General features: G+C 40.4%; 1 protein-coding gene across 2 annotated transcripts in view; it reads left to right on the top strand.

Moving 5' to 3' along the window:
• Nucleotides 1–20828, top strand: part of MICU1 (mitochondrial calcium uptake 1) — a 205998-nt gene that overhangs the window by 146448 nt on the left and 38722 nt on the right. For both annotated transcript variants that reach the window (XM_082630641.1, XM_082630640.1), the window contains one exon: nt 15993–16130. In XM_082630641.1, coding sequence (XP_082486767.1) covers nt 15993–16130 — 138 coding nt within the window. The remainder of the gene's footprint in view (nt 1–15992; nt 16131–20828) is intronic.

The following is a 20828-nucleotide window of genomic DNA, read 5'->3' as shown; positions in this document are numbered from 1 at the left end:
CTTACTTCACTCTGTATGACAGACTCTAGGTCCATCCAACTCACTACAAGTAACTCAATTTCATTTCTTTTTATGGCTGAATAATATTCCATTGTATATATGCGTCACATCTTCTTTATCCATTCATCCGATGATGGACACTTAGGTTGCTTCCATGCCCTGGCTATTGTAAATAGAGCTGCAATGAACATTGTGGTACATGGCCCTTTTTGAATTATGGTTTTCTCAGGGTATATGCCTAGTAGTGGGATTGCTGGGTCATATGGTAGTTCTATTTGTAGTTTTTTAAGGAACCTCCATACTGTTCTCCATAGTGGCTGTACCAATTCACATTCCCACCAGCAGTGCAAGAGTGTTCCGTTTTCTCCACACCCTCTCCAGCATTTATTGTTTCTAGATTTTTTGATGATGGCCATTCTGACTGGTGTGAGATGATATCTCATTGTAGTTTTGATTTGCATTTCTCTAATGATTAATGATGTTGAGCATGCTTTCATGTGTTTGTTGGCAGTCTGTATATCTTCTGTGGAGAAATGTCTATTTAGGTCTTCTGCCCATTTTTGGATTGGGTTGTTTGTTTTTTTGTTATTGAGCTGCATGAGCTGCTTATAAATTTTGGAGATTAATCCTTTGTCAGTTCTTCAGTTGCAAATATTTTCTCCCATTCTAAGGGTTGTCTTTTGGTCTTGTTTATGGTTTCCTTTGCTGTGCAAAAGCTTTTAAGTTTCATTAGGTCCCATGTGTTTATTTTTGTCTTTATTTCCATTTCTCTAGGAGGTGGGTCCAAAAGGATCTTGCTGTGATTTATGTCATAGAGTGTTCTGCCTATGTTTTCCTCTAAGAGTTTGATAGTGTCTGGCCTTACATTTAGGTCTTTAATCCATTTTGAGCTTATTTTTGTGTATGGTGTTAGGGAGTGATCTAATCTCATACTTTTACATGTCCCTGTCCAGTTTTCCCAGCACCACTTATTGAAGAGACTGTCCTTTCTCCACTGTATATTCCTGCCTCCTTTATCAAAGATAAGGTGACCATATGTGCGTGGGTTTATCTCTGGGCTTTCTATCCTGTTCCACTGATCTATATTTCTGTTTTTGTGCCAGTACCATACTGTCTTGATTACTGTAGCTTTGTAGTATAGTCTGAAGTCAGGGAGCCTGATTCCTCCAGCTCCATTTTTCGTTCTCAAGGTTCCTTTGGCTATTCGGGGTCTTTTGTGTTTCCATACAAATTGTGAAATTTTTTGTTCTAGTTCTGTGAAAAATGCCAGTGGTAGTTTGATAGGGATTGCATTGAATCTGTAGATCGCTTTGGGTAGTAGAGTCATTTTCACAATGTGCTTCTTCCAGTCCAAGAACATGGTATATCTCTCCATCTATTTGTATCATCTTTAATTTCTTTCATCGGTGTCTTATAATTTTCTGCATACAGGGCTTTTGTCTCCTTAGGTAGGTTTATTCCTACATATTTTATTCTTTTTGTTGCAGTGGTAAATGGGAGTGTTTTCTTGATTTGACTTTCAGATTCTTCATCATTAGTGTATAGGAATGCCAGAGATTTCTGTGCATTAATTTTGTATCCTGCTACTTTACCAAATTCATTAATTAGCTCTAGTAGTTTTCTGGTAGCATCTTTAGGATTCTCTATGTATACTATCATGTCATCTGCAAACAATGACAGCTTTACTTCTTCTTTTCCGATTTGGATTCCTTTTATTTCCTTGTCTTCTCTGATTGCTGTGGCTAAAACTTCCAAAACTATGTTGAATAAGAGTGGTGAGAGTGGGCAACCTTGTCTTGTTCCTGATCTTAGTGGAAATGGTTTCAGTTTTTCACCATTGAGGACAACGTTGGCTGTGGGTTTGTCATATATGGCCTTTATTATGTTGAGGAAAGTTCCCTCTGTGCCTACTTTCTGCAGGGTTTTTATCATAAATGGGTGTTGAATTTTGTCAAAAGCTTTCTCTGAGTCTATTGAGATGATCATATGGTTTTTCTCCTTCAATTTGTTAATATGGTGTATCACGTTGATTGATTTGCATATATTGAAGAATCCTTGCATTCCTGGAATAAACCCCACTTGATCATGGTGTATGATCCTTTTAATGTGCTGTTGGTTTCTGTTTGCTAGTATTTTGTTGAGCATTTTTGCATCTATGTTCATCAGTGATATTGGCCTGTAGTTTTCTTTCTTTGTGACATCCTTGTCTGGTTTTGGTATCAGGGTGATGGTGGCCTTGTAGAATGAGTTTGGGAGTGTTCCTCCCTCTGCTATATTTTGGAAGAGTTTGAGAAAGATAGGTGTTAGCTCTTCTCTAAATGTTTGATAGAATTCGCCTGTGAAGCCATCTGGTCCTGGGCTTTTGTTTGTTGGAAGATTTTTAATCACAGTTTCAATTTCAGTGCTTGTGATTGGTCTGCTCATATTTTCTGTTTCTTCCTGATTCAGTCTTGGCAGCTTGTGCATTTCTAAGAATTTGTCCATTTCTTCCAGGTTGTCCATTTTATTGGCATAGAGTTGCTTGTAGTAATCTCTCATGATCTTTTGTATTTCTGCAGTGTCAGTTGTTACTTCTCCTTTTTCATTTCTAATTCTGTTGATTTGAGTCTTCTCCCTTTTTTTCTTGATGAGTCTGGCTAATGGTTTATCAATTTTGTTTATCTTCTCAAAGAACCAGCTTTTAGTTTTATTGATCTTTGCTATCGTTTCCTTCATTTCTTTTTCATTTATTTCTGATCTGATTTTTATGATTTCTTTCCTTCTGCTAACTTTGGGGTTTTTTTGTTCTTCTTTCTCTGATTGCTTTAGGTGCAAGGTTAGGTTGTTTATTCGAGATGTTTCCTGTTTCTTAAGGTAGGATTGTATTGCTATAAACTTCCTTCTTAGAACTGCTTTTGCTGCATCCCATAGGTTTTGGGTCATCGTGTCTGCATTGTCATTTGTTTCTAGGTATTTTTTGATTTCCTCTTTGATTTCTTCAGTGATCACTTTGTTATTAAGTAATGTATTGTTTAGCCTCCATGTGTTTGTATTTTTTACAGATCTTTTCCTGTAATTGATATCTAGTCTCATAGCGTTGTGGTCGGAAGAGATACTTGATACAATTTCAATTTTCTTAAATTTACCAAGGCTTGATTTGTGACCCAAGATATGATCTATCCTGGAGAATGTTCCATGAGCACTTGAGAAAAATGTGTATTCTGTTGTTTTTGGATGGAATGTCCTATAAATATCAGTTATGTCCATCTTGTTTAATGTATCATTTAAAGCTTGTGTTTCCTTATTTATTTTCATTTTGGATGATCTGTCCATTGGTGAAAGTGGGGTGTTAAAGTCCCCTACTATGAATGTGTTACTATCAATTTCCCCCTTTTTTTTTTGTGGTATGCGGGCCTCTCACCGCTGTGGCATCTCCCATTGCAGAGCACAGGCTCCAGATGCACAGGCTCAGCGGCCATGGCTCACGGGCCTAGCCACTCCGCGGCATGTGGGATCCTCCTGGACCGGGACACGAACCCGTGTCCCCTGCATCAGCAGGTGGACTCTCAACCACTGCGCCACCAGAGAAGCCCCGATTTCCCCTTTTATGGCTGTTAGTGTTTGCCTTATGTATTGAGGTGCTCGTATGTTGGGTGCATAAATATTTACAATTGTTATATCTTTTTCTTGGATTGATCCCTTGATCATTATGTAGTGTCCTTCTTTGTCTCTTGTAATAGTCTTTATTTTAAAGTCCATTTGTCTGATGTGAGAATTGCTACTCCAGCTTTCGTTTGGTTTCCATTTGCATGGAGTATCTTTTTCCATCCCCTCACTTTCAGTCTGTATGTGTCCCTAGGTCTGAAGTGGGTCTCTTGTAGACAGCATATATATGGGTCTTGTGTTTGTATCCATTCAGCCAGTCTGTGTCTTTTGGTGGGAGCATTTAATCCATTTACATTTAAGGTAATTATCGATATGTATGTTCCTATTCCCATTTTCTTAATTGTTTTGTATTTGTTATTGTAGGTCTTTTCCTTCTCTTGTGTTTCTTGCCTAGAGAAGTTCCTTTAGCATTTGTTGTAAAGCTGGTTTGGTGGTGCTGAACTCTCTCAGCTTTTGCTTGTCTGTAAAGGTTTTAATTTTTCCATCAAATCTGAATGAGATCCTTGCTGGGTAGAGTAATCTTGGTTGTAGGTTTTTCTCCTTCATCACTTTAAATATGTCCTGCCAGTCCCTTGTGGCTTGCAGAGTTTCTGCTGGAAGATCAGCTGTTAACCTGATGGGGATTCCCTTGTGTGTTATTTGTTGTTTTTCCCTTGCTGCTTTTAATATGTTTTCTTTGTATTTAATTTTTGACAGTTTGATTAATATGTATCTTGGCATATTTCTCCTTGGATTTATCCTGTATGGGACTCTCTGTGCTTCCTGGACTTGATTAACTATTTCCTTTCCCATATTAGGGAAGTTTTCAACTATAATCTCTTCAAATATTTTCTCTGTCCCTTTCTTTTTCTCTTCTTCTTCTGGGACCCCTATAATTCGAATGTTGGTGCATTTAATGTTGTCCCAGAGGTCTCTGAGACTGTCCTCATTTCTTTTCATTCTTTTTTCTTTATTCTGCTCTACGGTAGTTATTTCCACTATTTTATCTTCCAGGTCACTTATCCGTTCTTCTGCCTCAGTTATTCTGCTATTGATCCCATCTAGAGTATTTTTCATTTCATTTATTGTGTTGTTCATCGTTGCTTGTTTCCTCTTTAGTTCTTCTAGGTCCTTGTTAAATGTTTCTTGCATTTTGTCTATTCTATTTCCAAGATTTTGGATCATCTTTACTATCATTATTCTGAATTCTTTTTCAGGTAGACTGCCTATTTCCTCTTCATTTGTTAGGTTTTGTGGGTTTTTATCTTGCTCCTTCATCTGCTGTGTTTTTCTGTCTTCTCATTTTGCTTGTCTTACTGTGTTTGGGGTCTCCTTTTTGCAGGCTGCAGGTTTGTAGTTCCCGTTGTTTTTGGTGTCTGTCCCCACTGGCTAAAGTTGGTTCAGTGGGTTGTGTAGGCTTCCTGGTGGAGGGAACTAGTGCCTTTGTTCTGGTTGATGAGGCTGGATCTTGTCTTTCTGGTGGGCAGGTCCACATCTCGTGGTGTGTTTTGGGGTGTCTTTGGCCTTATTATGATTTTAGGCAGCCTCTCTGCTAATGGGTGGGGTTGTGTTCCTGTCTTGCTAGTTGTTTGGCATAGGGTGTCCAGCACTGTAGCTTGCTGGTCGTTGAGGGAAGCTGTGTGTTGGTGTTGAGATGGAAATCTCTGGGAGATGTTCGCCATTTGATATTACGTGGAGCTGGGAGGTCTCTTGTGGACCAGTGTCCTGAAGTTGACTCTCCCACCTCAGAGGCACAGCACTGACTCCTGGCTGCAGCACCAAGAGCCTTTCATCCACACGGCTCAGAATAAAAGGGAGAAAAAGCAGAAAGAAAGAAAGAAAGAAAGAAAGAGAGAGAGAGAGAGAGAGAGAGAGAGGGAGGGAGGGAGAGAGAGAGGGAGGGAGGGAGGAAGGAAGAAAAGAAAGAAAGAAGATAAAATAAAGTACGATAAAATAAAGTTAGTAAAAAATAATTATTAAGAAAAAAATTTTTTTTAAGTAAAACAAACAAAAAAACAGACGGACAGAACCCTAGGACAAATGGTGAAAGCAAAGCTATACAGACAAAATCTCACACAGAAGCATACACATACACACTCACAAAAAGAGGAAAAGGGGAAAAAATAATAAATCTTGCTCTCAAAGTCCACCTCCTCAGTTTGGGATGATTCGTTGTCTATTCAGGTATTCCACCAATGCAGGGTACATCAAGGTGACTGTAGAGATTTAATCCACTGCTCCTGAGGCTGCTGGGAGAAAAATCCCTTTCTCTTCTTTTTTCGCACAGCTCCCGGGGCTCAGCTTTGGATTTGGCCCTGCCTTTGCCTGTAGGTGTCTGGAGGGCGTCTGTTCTTCACTCAGACAGGACGGGGTTAAAGGAGCAGCTGATTCGGGGGCTCTGGCTCACTCAGGCTGCGGGGAGGGAGGGGTACGGATGTGGGGCGAGCCTGCAGTGGCAGAGGCCGGCAGGACGTTGCACCGGCCTGAGGTGCGCCGTGCGTTTTCCCGGGGAAGTTGTCCCTGGATCCCAGGACCCTGGCAGTGGTGGGCTGCACAGGCTCCCTGGAAGGGAGGTGTGGTTAGTGACCTGCACTCACACACAGGCTTCTTGGTGGCGGCAGCAGCAGCCTTAGCATCTCATGCCCGTCTCTGGGGTCCCCGCTGTTAGCCGCAGCTCGCGCCCATCTCTGGAGCTCCTTTAAGCAGTGCTTTTAATCCCCTCTCCTTTTGGGAGGTCTGAGGTCTTCTGCCAGCGTTCAGTGGGTGTTCTGTAGGAGTTGTTCCACGTATAGATGTATTTCTGATGCACCTGTGGGGAGGAACATGATCTCCGCATCTTACTCTTCCGCCATCTTCCCCCCTCTCCCCTCATTGTAGTTTTGATTTCATTTTTTAGACTCTTTTCCAATATATGTTATTATAGGATATTGAATAGAGTTCTCTTTGCTATACAGTAGGTCCTTGTTGTTACCTATTTTATATATAGTAGTTTGTATATGTTAATCCCAAACTCCTAATTTATCTCTCCCCCTCCGCCCCTTTGGTAACCATAAGTTTGTTTTCTATGTCTGTGAGTCTGTTTCTGTGTTATAAATAAGTTCATTTGTATCATTTTTTTTAGATTCTACATATAAGTGATATCATATGATATTTGTCTTTGGCTTACTTCACTTAATACGATAATCTCTAGGTCCATCCATGTTGCTGCAAATGGCATTATTATTTTATTCTTTTTTATGGCTGAGTAATATTCCATTGTATATATGTACCACATCTTCTTTATCCATTCCTCTGTCAGTGGTTGCTTCCATGTCTTCGCTATTGTAAATAGTGCTTCTATGAACATAGGGGTGCATATATCTTTTTGAATTAGAGTTTTCTCCAGCTATATGCACAGGAGTGGGATTATAGGATCATATGGTAGCTCTATGTTTAGTGTTTTAAGGAACCTCCATACTATTTTCCATAGAGGCTGCACCAATTTTACATTCCCACCAGCAGTGTAGGAGGGTACCTTTTTCTCCACACCCTCTCCAGCATTTATTATTTGTAGACTTTTTAATGATGACCATTCTGACTGGTGTAAGGTGATTCCTCATTGTGGTTTTGATTTGCATTTCTCTAATAATTAGTGAGACTAAGCATCTTTTCATGTGCCTGTTGGTCATCTGTATGTTTTCTGTGGAGAAATGTCTTTTAGGCCTTCTGCCCATTTTTAGAGTCTGCACTTAACCACTAACTTATACTAGCTTTCCAGGAGCTGTGCTGAATGCTCAAGATTCAGGGATGAACAAAATATTGTCCCTACTCCCAAGACGCTTATAAAAGTGAGCTGAATAAACCAGAAATTTTTGCACAGTGTTATAAGTACAGTACTAGAGAGATTTATATGGTTCAATTAGGGTATAAAAGGGGACATGTAAATCAGTCTGTGAAATAAGAGGGCAAGGGACTGCTCAGGAAGTTTTCCCAGAGATGGCAATATTTGAGTCAGCTTTAAGTCTGAAATTTATTCTATCTAAATTCTGAAGAAAGAATTTTTGTTTGCTCTTAGTTCTCGTTGTAGAACAGATGAGAAGAGGCAAGGGAGTGCTGAATAACACTGGGACTACAGCCAGGAGAGGGTGACAGAGAAAATGACCTTTCTTATCAAGTTTGTCCCAAACCAGACTTAAATTAATGTGTCTCTTAGGTGTTCTCAGGTTGGTAAAGGGTCCCTGTGCCTTCAAGTCTGGGTCTACAGAGATCATTAAGAAACATGAAAAGCAGGGACTGGATAAGAGAACTTTCTCCAGATTTCTGGAGCTAGCTGGACCTGTAGAAAGTCAAATTTGGCCTCTAACTCAGGCTTAGAATGAAGAAGTTGGGATTAAATGATGTCTAAGGGATCTGAGCAGGTCTTTCCATTTTTATTCCTCTTCTAGCCATGTTTCTGCAGATGACTTTCAGAATTACGGTCTTCAGAATTTATGGATATTTTAAAAGAAAGAATTTGGGCTTTAAAGAATAACAACTGTACTAATGAGTGGAAAGAAGCTTGTGTGTCCTTTTATTTTTTCCCCTTCTTTTAACTAATTTGGCCTTTTTTCTTTCTTAGAGGGAAAAGAGATTTTTTTTAAAATAGCTTTATCCTGTAGCCTGCCATAACCTTAGAGGAGACTGGGGAGTCTGGACAATGTCTTAGGAGCCGGAGCCAGCTTCGCAGTAATTTGTCAATAAATAATGCATTACAGCCTGTTGAATTCAGACTCTGAGCAAAAATGCCACTTTAGAGGGTCATAGGTATTACATCAGGTTATTATCCTCTGAATTCAGTTAACAGCACACAAAAAAATTTTTTTGTCAAGTCTCTTTCATTTCTTATTATAATAGAATGCCTTTTCTCCTTCCCCACCCACATTCTCCTTATTTATTTTGTATCAATCTACCACAACATTAGCATGAATGAAATATAAACTACTTCAATCATTTTTAGCATTAAAAAAAAGTACCTTAAATAAAGTAATGCCAAAAAAATCTTTTTGGGGTTGCCCCTTTTCTTTACCAGTCTTTCCTTGAGATGTGGTAGCCTATCTACCTAGCAGAAAAAATAAAAACCAAAAATGTAAAACTTAGTCTTTTTTTTAACTAATAACAAATTTAAATTATTGAGTGTTTAGGTATACACCAGGCATTGTGTTAGATACTGGATATACAAAAGCAAGTAGACCCTGCTTCCTGAATTTAAGGAATTATCAATATAATCAGTCTGGGAAATTAGACAGTTATGACAGTACAGGAAGAAAAGTACAATGATGGAGGTATGCACAGAAGAGGTGCACAATAAATATTTGTGGAAAGAATAATAGTATACAGCTATGTCATTTGGATTTTTAGAAAGTCGATCTGAATTTGAGTTTTACCTCTTTGGCCTTGGGAGCCTCTATTTTTTCAATTGTATGATTGGGATAATATCCACCTCAGAGTTGCAAGGAGGACTGCCTGAGATAAGAAGGCCCCCAGCGCCATGCCTGGCATCCATCATGCACTCTAGGAGGGTTTCTTCATTTATTCATTCATCTGTGGCTGCCTTTTTGTGGTTTTGGTGCCTAGTGTTGGACTGCTCCACAGAGGCCCTTCCCAGAGACTGCTGGTGTCTCGTGCGCTTCTTGCTTTATCAGAAAAGGAAGTGAGGGAAGAATCAGTGACTTCCTGACATCTCTGTCCAGTGGCCCATCTTGATATCCTTCGCAGTTTTGTCATCTTTAATGTTTGAAAATATTCCAGAAAATTGCCAGTTTCACAGTCATTATGTTGATTCAATTTTTTACCCCAAATCAGTGATTTCCAGTATCTCCAACTAGAAAAATAAGTGAAGTGTACTGAATTCATTGTGCTGGAAGATATCATTCAGTGAGATGTTTGGCAATATTTTTCAAATTTCCAGGTGGATACATTATGGAGCGTGATGCCAGAAATTAAGGAACTGAAGTAGTTTCCTTGAACACCTGCGATGTCTCCTTAATGGACATCATATACAGAACCATTAATACAAAGTTACTGCTGTCATCATTGCCAAGGATATTAATATACTAGTATTCGCCTTCCTATATAGTAGTTTTCATGGATTTTCTGTGCTATTAAGTCTGGCAAAGTGCAAACTCAGAAACTCTGGAAGCATCTCATTTGCTGTAGTGCAAGTACCTTACCTATGTGGTGGGTTATTTTTGTAGTGGTGGTAATTGTTTCTATTTCTCTCTCTCTGACATGTAGGGCGAATTAATGTTAATAGGGTTGATTCACAGTTGGTCTTCTCCAAGGTAATGTGTCTGATGCTGCAGCTCCAGCTCTGATATTGGTATCACTACCACTGCTGGTATAGATCCTGCTCAAGCTCTAGTGGTTCTTCAAAGTAGGAAGATGGTTTCTAAACCATTCCCTCCAAAACTGGAGCAGTACAACTCTGTATTAGCCAGCTGTTATCGCATAAGAAATTATCCTAAAACTTAGCCGTTTAAAACAACAAAGATTTATTGTATCACACAGTTTCTAAGGAACAGGAATCCAAGAGCAGCTTAGCCAGTTTTCTGGTTATCTCTCATTAGGTGATAGTCACAGTGTCAGCCAGAACTGCAGTCCTGTAAAAGCCTGACTAAGCTGGAGCATCCTCTTCCAAGTTCACTCACATGCCCACGGGCAGGAGGCTTTCAGTTCCTTCCTCTGTGGACCTCTTCACAGGGCTCTCATGACATGGTCCATTGTGGGAGGAGACTGCACAAGAGTGAACATTAGGAGATGAGGAACACTGGGGACCATCTATATAGGGTACCACCTGTGTACACTCACCACCTTCCCCAGGGTATAAGAGTAGCCTTCAGAGGGCTGTGTCAAGAACAGTTCCAGTGACATGCCATCTTCAGTAGTGCTGTCTCATGGACCTACCACGATCTCTCCCTTTCCCAGCAATTGACTCATTGTAGAGGCCAAACCACCAGTTTATCTTTCTGCCCTGGGCTGATTTATTGCAGATGCCTCATTGCCTTTCTGGACCACCTGGCACTACTCAGGGTCACCGCAGCCCTCCTCCACGTTTCAGTAGCTGTGAATCTAGTGAGCAGAAGATTGCAGCCTCGTTTTCTTCCTTCCCAGAAGACACTTGCTTCCTAGTAGTATTCAAGCACCGTATGTCCATAGTTTCTCTCCACTTCACCAGACACCCAGCTGCATGTTCATGTGATCCAGACTCTGCACATGCTTGCTATATTCTTGTCCCAGTCCCTTCTGTCTCCAGAGAAATATGCCCTACTATGCAGTTTTTGAATTGATGAAGAAGGCTCCTCTAAATCTCTAGGATTCAGTTTTTCCCCCCAAGGGGTGGAGTTCAATCTCTTATGCTATGCACCATGGTATATTGCTCCCCTTAGTGGCAGAAGTATTGGACATTTTAAACAAACATACAGCTAAAATGATGTGATGTGTTTTACTTTCCATGCTTGTAATTTAAGTCAAATGTCTGTTAAGATCGCTTTGAAATCACTGTCCATTATGAGAGTACTTTGTAGATTTTTTCTGAAATATTTTGTAATCAACTTGGAAAATTCCCACTGTAACACAAAATAATAATGTGTTAAAAACTAACAGATTGCCTTTTTTACTCAGGATTTAAGGAGTTTTGCACTCGTGATACATAGAATATGATACATATTAAAATACCTGGATAATGCATCACTTAGTGATAACCTTCTGGATGTCTGAAAATTTTTATTTCTTTGGTCTAATGGAGTTTAAACTTTTAGGCAGAAAGTAGCTACTGTTTGGTTATCCCCTTACACAATTTCCAATTGTTCACTTAGGTATAAACTCATCTTATTCCGTGATGTTAACTAAAGAAATGGGAACAGACTCTGCTCTCTGTCAGGAATTCCCCTATCAGCTAAATTGACCTAATTTTTAGCATTTCTTAAGTAACTGAGTATCAGGTTGAATTTGATTGAGACTAGTTTTTAAGTTTGGATCTAAAGTAATGCTGTGATTTTTCTAATGCTTGGGAAATTGTGCTTGTTGGATTACTGATTTTGTCTTATTTTGACTTTTTAAAGAAAATATCGTTATTTATTTATTTATTTATTTATGGCTCAGTGGGTCTTAGTTGAGGCACACAGGATCTTTATTGTGGATGCAGGATCTTCATTGTGGCATGCAGGATCTTTCGTTGCAGCACGCAGCCTCTTCGTTGTGGTGCATGGGCTCCAGGGCATGTGGGCTCTGTAGTTTGTGGCATGCAGGCTTCTCTCTGGTTGAGGCACTCGGGCTCAGAAGTTGTGGCGCGTGAGCTTAGTTGCCCCGTGGCATGTAGGATCTTAGTTCCCCGACCAGGGATTGAACCCATGTCCCCTGCATTGGAAGGCGAATTCTTTACCACTGGACCACCAGGGAAGTCCCATCTTATTTTGACTTTAAAGAGCCCATGAAGGCTTTGTCTTTTCTCCATCAGTAAAGGTTAATCAAAACTCTCTTAGTATATCTCCACAGCTTGTCTTAAAGAATATTGTGGTGTATTCTTTTCTTGACTGTAGATTTGAATTAAGTTTTTTAGTTCACTTTTAATATATATATATATATATATATATATATATATATATAAAATTATGCTTCTACAGGGTTATGATGGCTAGGGGAACAATCTCTTTGGTTTTCCTCACTTGTGAGTATGTATAACCTCAAATTTGATGTTAATGTGGCTTTACATTCAATTTATGCCAAGGAAGAATAATAAATTGTAGAGTTGGTTGAGCCGGTGAGTGTACTAAGAAGTCCATTTATTTGAACATGCAGTCATTAGCTCACCAAAGCTAATCAGGTTTTATACATACTTTGTCAACTGTGCCCAGGAGCCTGCTCTGCCTAGTGAAACATAATTTCAAACTGGCGTAATGGGATGTAGCCTTAGATGCCCTTCTAAACCAGCGTTATAGAGGTCATCCAAAAAGATTCACCTTCCCACTCGGGCTTTTCAGTAATTATAATGTCCATTTGCCAGAGGGTTCAACGGGGCAGATCCTCAGAGCAGAGTAAAAGTTACACAGTTTTAGTAAATGAATACTGCTAGGCTATAATTAGTATATGTCAAACCATAGTTATTAGATAGCTTCAAATATTTGAAATACCTGCCCCTCTCTGCCAACATGTGTTGGTAAATATGTGACAGAAGAATGTACAATTTTCCTCATTATATTACCATGGTGGCATAATACACATAATTTAGTATATTTAATTGGTTGGTTCTGATCTGAAATACTGATTAACTTCATCTTTGCCTCTATACGGAAAACGGTGCAGTAATTTTGACCTCATGTTTATGTGGCAGTCTTCTCTGTATTACAAAGCCATGGACAGCTTGTTCCTCCATAGATAATTTGAGGCTTATTTTTGCCTCCCAGCTGCATGACAGCCAGAAGGGAAGAAGTGGGTATTTGAATTATATTTGAATTATACTATTATACTAAAGAGATAGAACTGTGAATGACCAACCAATATTAGTACATTTGAACTCATCTAGTTCAAATGTATGGGATTTCTCCACAGCTGTGAAATCTTCCAGATAAAGGTAAAATGAGCACCCTAAATTGTTGAAGCCTAGGACCATAGCTTTACTTCGCTTGCTTTGAAGAAGCCCAACTTTGGCTGGGGTATCACATTTCACTGAAAATCTGATTTAAACACTGCAGATAGTACTCCCATTTGCAGAAATTTTATCAGTCCTCCATTCTGTTTCAGGATGGTAAACTGAATCATAAATCAAACTTAAATCCTGAAAACTTCTGGTACTGTCAAAAATTAATCAGCTCTGTAGAAGTGATGGTATGACAAACATGAAATACTGAGTGGATGAGTTACAAATGAGGCTTTCACTTAATATTGATGATGTTGATTTCTTTGGAAATAGTTTTGCTTCTTACTCAAATATGATTAAATACCATTGCTTTATAAGTTTATCCAAAACAACATAATGCTATCCTATAGGATGAATATGTACTACTGCTTAAAAGGAGGAAATAGTATGATATTGAGATACAATCTTTGGATCCAGATAGAGCTGCATTTGACTCCGAGCTCTAACTTCATTTCGCTCAGTTTTCTCATTTGTAAAATGGAGCTCATAATATCTACTCCACGGGGTTGTTACAGTGATTAAATGAAAGAATATATGGGTGAAGTACCTGGCTCGTAGTACATTTTCAGTAAGTGATTGCTGTTGTTAAAATGTAATTCTGTGTCTTGCTCACTGACATAGTCTGATCAGTGAGGAGACAAATTAAGGTATATCAACTTACCAAGCTAACCAAGGAAATAAAAACAGAGAGGGGAATTCCCTGCTGATCCAGTGGTTAGGACTCTGCGCTTCCACTAAAGGGGACATGGGTTTGATCCCTGGTTGGGGAATTAAGATTCTGCATGCCACGTGGTGTAGCCAAAAAAAGAAAAAAATGAGTGAGAATTTCATTATTAACTACATATTTCCTTATTTTGTGTCTTATGTGTAAATCTTATCTTGTTACTAGATGGTGAAGTTCCTAAGGACAGAAACTGAATTTCTCCTTTCTAGTACTCCACAATGACTAACAAACATACTGCTAAACAACTAGTAGACATTCAGGAGATGTTTGTTGACATGACCTTACTTGGCCATGTCTTATGTCTATATATAACCCTCTTAGGAGAAGAGGATTATGCCCTGCCACATAGGAATCTGAAAGTTTCCTGGTAACTGATATTTTCCAATAAAACCATGGGGAAATTATACCATCTTGAAATCATTTTGCTTTCTAATTGGTTTCTGGGCCCATCTTTAGCCATTTTGTTATTTATGCATTTATGAGTATCATTAACACTGCAGCTGGCATTGAGATAACTTTCTTCTCTCCATTTTTATTTTATTTATTTTTTATTTTTAAATTTATTTTATTTATTTATTTTTGGCTGTGTTGGGTCTTTGTTGCTGCGCACGGGCTTTCTCTAGTTGCAGTTAGCTGGGGCTACCTTCGTTGCGGTGCATGGGCTTCTCATTGTGGTGGCTTCTCTTGTTGCAGAGCACAGGCTCTAGGCATCTGGGCTTCAGGAGTTGTGGCTCGCGGGCTGTAGAGTGCAGCCTCAGTAGTTGTGGTGCACAGACTTAGGTGCTCTGCGGCATGTGGGATCTTCCCCGACCAGGGCTCGAACCTGTGTCCCCTGCATTGGCAGGCGGATTCTTAACCACTGTGCCACCAGGGAAGCCCCTTCTCTCCATTTTTAAATGAAAATCTTAGTTTTCTGATATTACTTAGATTAGCTAGAGGTCCTTTATACTTAACCTTTCCATCTGCATGTTTAAATACACTTCAAGATTTTTTAGTAGCTTTATGATAAGTATGCATGTCTAATTGAGGCATCCTATGCTCTATACATTTTTTTCAAGCTCTGGCATTGTTCTAGCATTTGATTACCATTTTGGGGGAAAGCTGAAAACACTACTCTTCTTTGAAATGCTTAGAGGTCTGAATGTATAACAATATTAAGTACAGATCAAGGAACTGATATGACTTTTACATATGTATAATTGATCAAATTTGTAATAATTAGCTTTTAAGTTTTCTCTGAGTAGCAGGGACATGGATGATCCAGAGAGCACTTATTACTAATACTATTACTCATGAATTTGAATGGAGTTTTAACATTGTTTTTATTCCCACAAGGAAGCTCCTGATCTAGAAGGTATATAAGATGTTATAGCAGCTCTTTTTATCCGTGAGGAAATTGAGGCTTAGAGTAGTTGGGTAACTCAGTGGCAGAACTGGAATAAGAACACAAATCTCTTGGGCTTCCCTGGTGGCACAGTGGTTAAGAATCTGCCTGCCAATGCAGGGGACAAGGGTTCAAGCCTTGGTCTGGGAAGATACCACATGCCGCAGAGCAACTAAGGCCATGCGCCACAGCTACTGAGCCTGTGCTCTAGAGCCTGCAAGCCACAACTACTGAGCCCACGTGCCACAACTACTGAAGCCCACGCGCCTAGAGCCTGTGCTCCACAACAAGAGAAGCCACTGCAATGAGAAGCCTGTGTACCTCAATGGAAGAGTAGTCCCTGCTCGCTGCAACTAGAGAAAGCCCATGCACATCAATGAAGACCCAACACAGCCAAAACTAAATAAATAAAATAGATACATTAAAAAAAGAACACACAAATCTTTTGTTTCTGACTGATTTTTTAAAATCTTGGTGAGAATTATAGTTCAAAATATGGTCCCAGCCATCAGCTATTCTCTGCCATCCAACACAGTTGATCATTCCGCATTCCATGTCAAAGTACATTCCATTTGACCCCATGAACACTCTTTCTGTTCCCTTCCCAGTTTGAACGCCATGACCCTGTGGATGGGAGGATCACCGAGAGGCAGTTTGGTGGCATGCTGCTGGCCTACAGTGGGGTGCAGTCTAAGAAGTTGACTGCCATGCAGAAGCAGCTCAAGAAGCACTTCAAAGAGGGAAAGGTAGGTATCTTTGCCTAGAGGAAGAAAAGGAACCATGGGAGCATATTGTTATTGCAAAGGCACTAACATAATGAGAGTGAAATAATGACTAATTATGACTGATTTATCTCTGGTACCTGAAAAAAAAAAAAAAAGAGCAGTGAGTGAGGAAGAGGGGGGAGCCCCAAATAACCCCATGTGTTTTGTTCAGACCACGGGTGGCACCATGAACTGAGATTGTGAATTTAAAGAGACAGGCTGGGGCTTCCCTGGTGGCGCAGTGGTTGAGAGTCCGCCTGCTGATGCAGGGGACACGGGTTCATGCCTCAGACCGGGAAGATCCCACATGCCGCGGAGCGGCTAGTCCCGTGAGCCATGGCCACTGAGCCTGTGCATCTGGAGCCTGTGCTCCGCAATGGGAGAGGCCACAGCGGTGAGAGGCCTGCGTACCACAAAAAAAAATAAAAATAAAAAATAAAGAGACAGGGCTTCCCTGGTGGCGCAGTGGTTGAGAGTCTGCCTGCCGATGCAGGGGACGCGTGTTCGTGCCCCGGTCCGGGAAGATCCCACATGCCGCAAAGCTGCTGGGCCCATGAGCCATGGCCGCTGAGCCTGCGCGTCCGGAGCCTGTGCTCCGCAATGGGAGAGGCCACAGCAGTGAGAGGCCCACGTACCGCAAAAAAAAAAAAAGACAGGCTGGTTTACAGAGGGAGATGAAGTGTTCACTTGTAGATATCTTGAGTTTAAGATGCCTGTGGACTATCCAAGCAGAGATGGTTAGCAGCCAATTGGATATTCAAATCTACTTTAGAGGACTGAGATAGATTTGGGAATCATCAACACACTATTGGAATTAAAACCACAAGAATGGATGAAGTTGCCCAAGGAGGATATTAAACAGAAAAGAACTATGAGCCAAGGGCAAGATCAAGTAGAACACAAACATTTAAGGAGCTCCAGAATGAAATCTTGAGGAAATGGTTAGAGAAATACCTAGAGGAAGTAGTGAAATCAAAGCCAAGGAAGAAGAGTGTTCATGAACTAAGGGGTCTACAGTGTCATATGGGACTGAAAGGGTCCAGTAAAATGAGATGATAAATACCCATTGGTTTTGGTAAAATGGTGACCTTTGGGAGAGCTGTTTTATTACAATGGTTCAATTGGAAGGCATATTAGAACAACAAGTAAGGAAGTAGAAAAGAAGGAAAGAGGAAGGAAGAACGGAGAGGAAGCTCCAGAAAGAAGAAATAGCATATGTTTAAAACTCTGAGGCAGCGTATTACTCTGCTTAGGCTGCTATCACAAAATACTATGGACTGGGTGGCTTAAACAACAGGAATTTCTTTTCTCACAGTTCTGGAGGCTATAAGTCCATGATCAATGTGCCAGCAAACTGGGTTTCTAATGAGGGCTCTCTTCCTGTCCTATAGACAGCCACCTTCTTGCTATGCCCTCACATGATCTTAGTGTTTGTGCTGAGAGAGAAAGCATGCTCTCTAATGTGTCTTCTTATAAGGACACTAATCCTGTAGGATCAGGGCCCCAGCCTTGTGACCTCATTTAACCTTAATTATTTTCTTAGAGACCCCATCTCCTAATATAGCCACAGTGGGGGTTAAGGCTTCAGTGTGTGAGTTTGGGGGGTGGGGGGGACACAAACATTCAGTCCATAACAAGGAGGAAAGATGAATCTGGCATGTGTGAGGAACTAAAAGGGGACTATTGTGGTTGGAGCATACTAACAAAGAGGATAATGGTCTGAGGTGAGGTCTGAGAGGGAGATGGGGGCAAGAACATGCAGGACCTTGTAGGTGTAGAACAAGTTGGGATTCTATTCATAGTGCAAAGAGAAGCTATTAAAGGGTTGTGATCAGTGAAATGGCATGGCTATATGTATGTTTAAAGAGATGACTCTGGTTGCTTTATGAAGAGTAGTTTGGAAAGGAGCAAGCGTAGAAGCAAAACGATTGAGAATAAGATTATTAGAGATTTCAGGGGATGATTGGGCCTTTTTTGAGCAGCATTGAGATTAGAGACCATGGATTTATGATGACACTTGTCAACACTGCTCTGTGACACCCTTCAGAGCTGTTCCTCGTACAAGAAGAGGCAGATGGTAGAATTGAGTCAGCATCTGGGGCTTTCCAGGGGGTGGGATGAACAAACTGAACCAGAAACTAGTAAAGAGGCCAGATCTCTTAAAGATCTCACACACACACACACACACACACACACACACAGAGAAAGAAAGAGAGAGAGAGAGAGAGAGAGAGAGAGCGAGCAATGCAAGGGCTAGAACCCAGATCTCATTCTCAATTCAATACCCTTTCCACCTGACAACAGTTACCATTTGGCCATGACTGGGAAACTGACCTGGCACTAAACATGTTCCATGAGGGATTGCCAAGGTAGTGTGGTGTGGTAGACATGGAACTAGAAGATGAGTTCAAGTCCTGCCTCAGAGATTTCTGTGGACGTTAGACAAATCACTTAACATTCCTGGCCTCATGAATTGAAGAGCCTTATCCTAGGGCTTCCCTGGTGGCGCAGTGGTTGAGAGCCTGCCTGCCGATGCAGGGCACACGGGTTCATGCCCTGGTCCGGGAGATCCTACATGCTGCGGAGCAGCAGGGCCCGTGAGCCATGGCCGCTGGGCCTGCGCGTCCAGAGCCTGTGCTCCACAATGGGAGAGGCCACAACAGTGAGAGGCCCGTGTACCGCAAAAAAAAAAAAAAAAGAGCCTTATCCTAGATGCAGACTCTAAGCTTTAAAGACTCAGTAACTGAAAATAAGAAATAGGATTGCTAGTGCTTGTCTCAGTTTTCTTAGTTATTAGTCTTCGTGCATGAAATCTTGCATGAATAGCATCGCCCCAAGTTGGTGGAAAACAATTCTTACCAGCTAGACTTTTTCCTCCTTGTCTTGGATGTTGAAAAGCTGAACGGACCTCTGAACAGGCTGTGGACTGCAACTGAGAACAGGCTGGATTCTGAGAAAAAGTGTCAGCTTCTCTGAGTTCAGTCCAGCCCAAGGTGTTCCCTTGGCTATGGAGGAAGAGTCATTAACAGAAAGTGACAGAGGACAATGCTTTTCTCCCAGAGAGAACTCCTACACTAGCTAGTACCCAGCTCATATCTGTTGGAAATTGTAATTCAGAAAATTAATTGCAAATACAGGTGGATTTTATAGGGAACACTCCTTTCTTTTGACCAGACCTATTTTTAAAGTTTAGTCCAGGCATTGATTTGACCTTAAAATAATTATCTATCATGATAGGCTAATTCATGTTTTGTTGTGAATTTATATTTAAAAGCAATAAATTGGGTGTTGAAGACATCTCCCTTAAAGGAATAAAGTATTTTAGCTTTGGCAGGAGTTAATTTAGGACCTGAAGACCTTGCAAAAGAGCCCTGAAATGAAAGGACAGATTTTGTCAGGTGATGAAAATCTGGGGTGCTAAATTATTTCTGGCCCAGAATTTCTAGCCTGCCTTAGCAGGGAGATTGAGATTGATTGTACTCTCATGTTGATTAAATAGTTTGTGAACATAGCAGCTAACTAAAATGAGAGTTAATGAAGGGCCTTTGCTCCTAAGCTTACCAACCCATCTCTCTGGGACCATTTCCCATTATAGGGGGATCACTGTCTGCTTCCTAATTGCTTCTTTTGTTCCACTTTGGATTTGTTAACATGAAAATGTGTTTTCATTTGGCACATGTTAATCATTTTCTGTGTGGAGTTCTGTACAAAATATGAAACCAGACCTAAAAGATTGAAGGTCCTAGTGGTGGTATTAAATAACTATTTGTGTATTACTTTATGACCATGCAGTGCTTCACAGCCATTTTTCTTTTTTGTGTTTCTAACTGCTTCGTTAGATCTCATTTTGCCTTTGAAAATATATATAGAGAGAAAGAGAAATTAATGATCCACCCAGAGTCTGGACTAATAAAATCCAGGGCTTCCTATTACAGATCTTGTCCCTTCTCTAGCAAAATTCTATTTCTCCTAACCATACTCTTCCTGTAAGGCAGTGCTTTAGACCTGGTCTCCCAGTAGGCTCGCTTGGGGAATTTTTCACAAATGTGGTGTTGGGACCCTCTTCAAAGTAACTACATCAGAAGCTCAGTGGGTGAGTTCAGGCATCAATAGTGCTTAAAAGTCTCCCCAGGTGATTCTAATGTGCAGTTAGGCTTGCGAGCCACTGCTCTGAAAAGGCCTGCTCCATCAGCGTCTCTAGTTTTGTTCCTTAGTAATAGCTGGAAGAATTGGGGAACCTGCCATGCCTGGAAAAATTACTCTATTCATGCTCTGAGTAACTGCCATGTTTCTTACTTAACAAAGACAGATTTTTCTTCTCTTTCTTTCTTTTTTTGCTTTATGGGAAACATGTTTTGTTTTTGCTTTGTTTTAAAGTTTAGTCCCTATCCACTATCAGATTGTCCCCATTCCCCTCAATATCTTTTTTTTCTGTGACTTTTTCTTCTAGGTCAAATCTGACTCAACTTTAACTTTTTTTACTTTCCATCCTCCAAATTACCTTCTTCTCCTCATTAAAAGAAAGACAGAGTTTTCTGAGACTTCGTAAGTGTAATTCACAGTGGTGGTTCTCTATGGTTAAGAGTGCAGAAACTGCAAACTTTAATAATTTAGCAAATCCACTGAAGGATGAATTGAAAATTACAGTTCAGTGGCAGACATTGCTATATTCAAGACACA

Source organism: Mesoplodon mirus, assembly GCF_964341445.2.
Source record: "Mesoplodon mirus genome assembly, chromosome: 2".
In the NCBI taxonomy this organism is placed as follows: domain Eukaryota; kingdom Metazoa; phylum Chordata; class Mammalia; order Artiodactyla; family Ziphiidae; genus Mesoplodon; species Mesoplodon mirus.
Note: the sequence above shows the minus strand (reverse complement) of the source record. Positions and strands in the feature narration are given on the sequence as shown.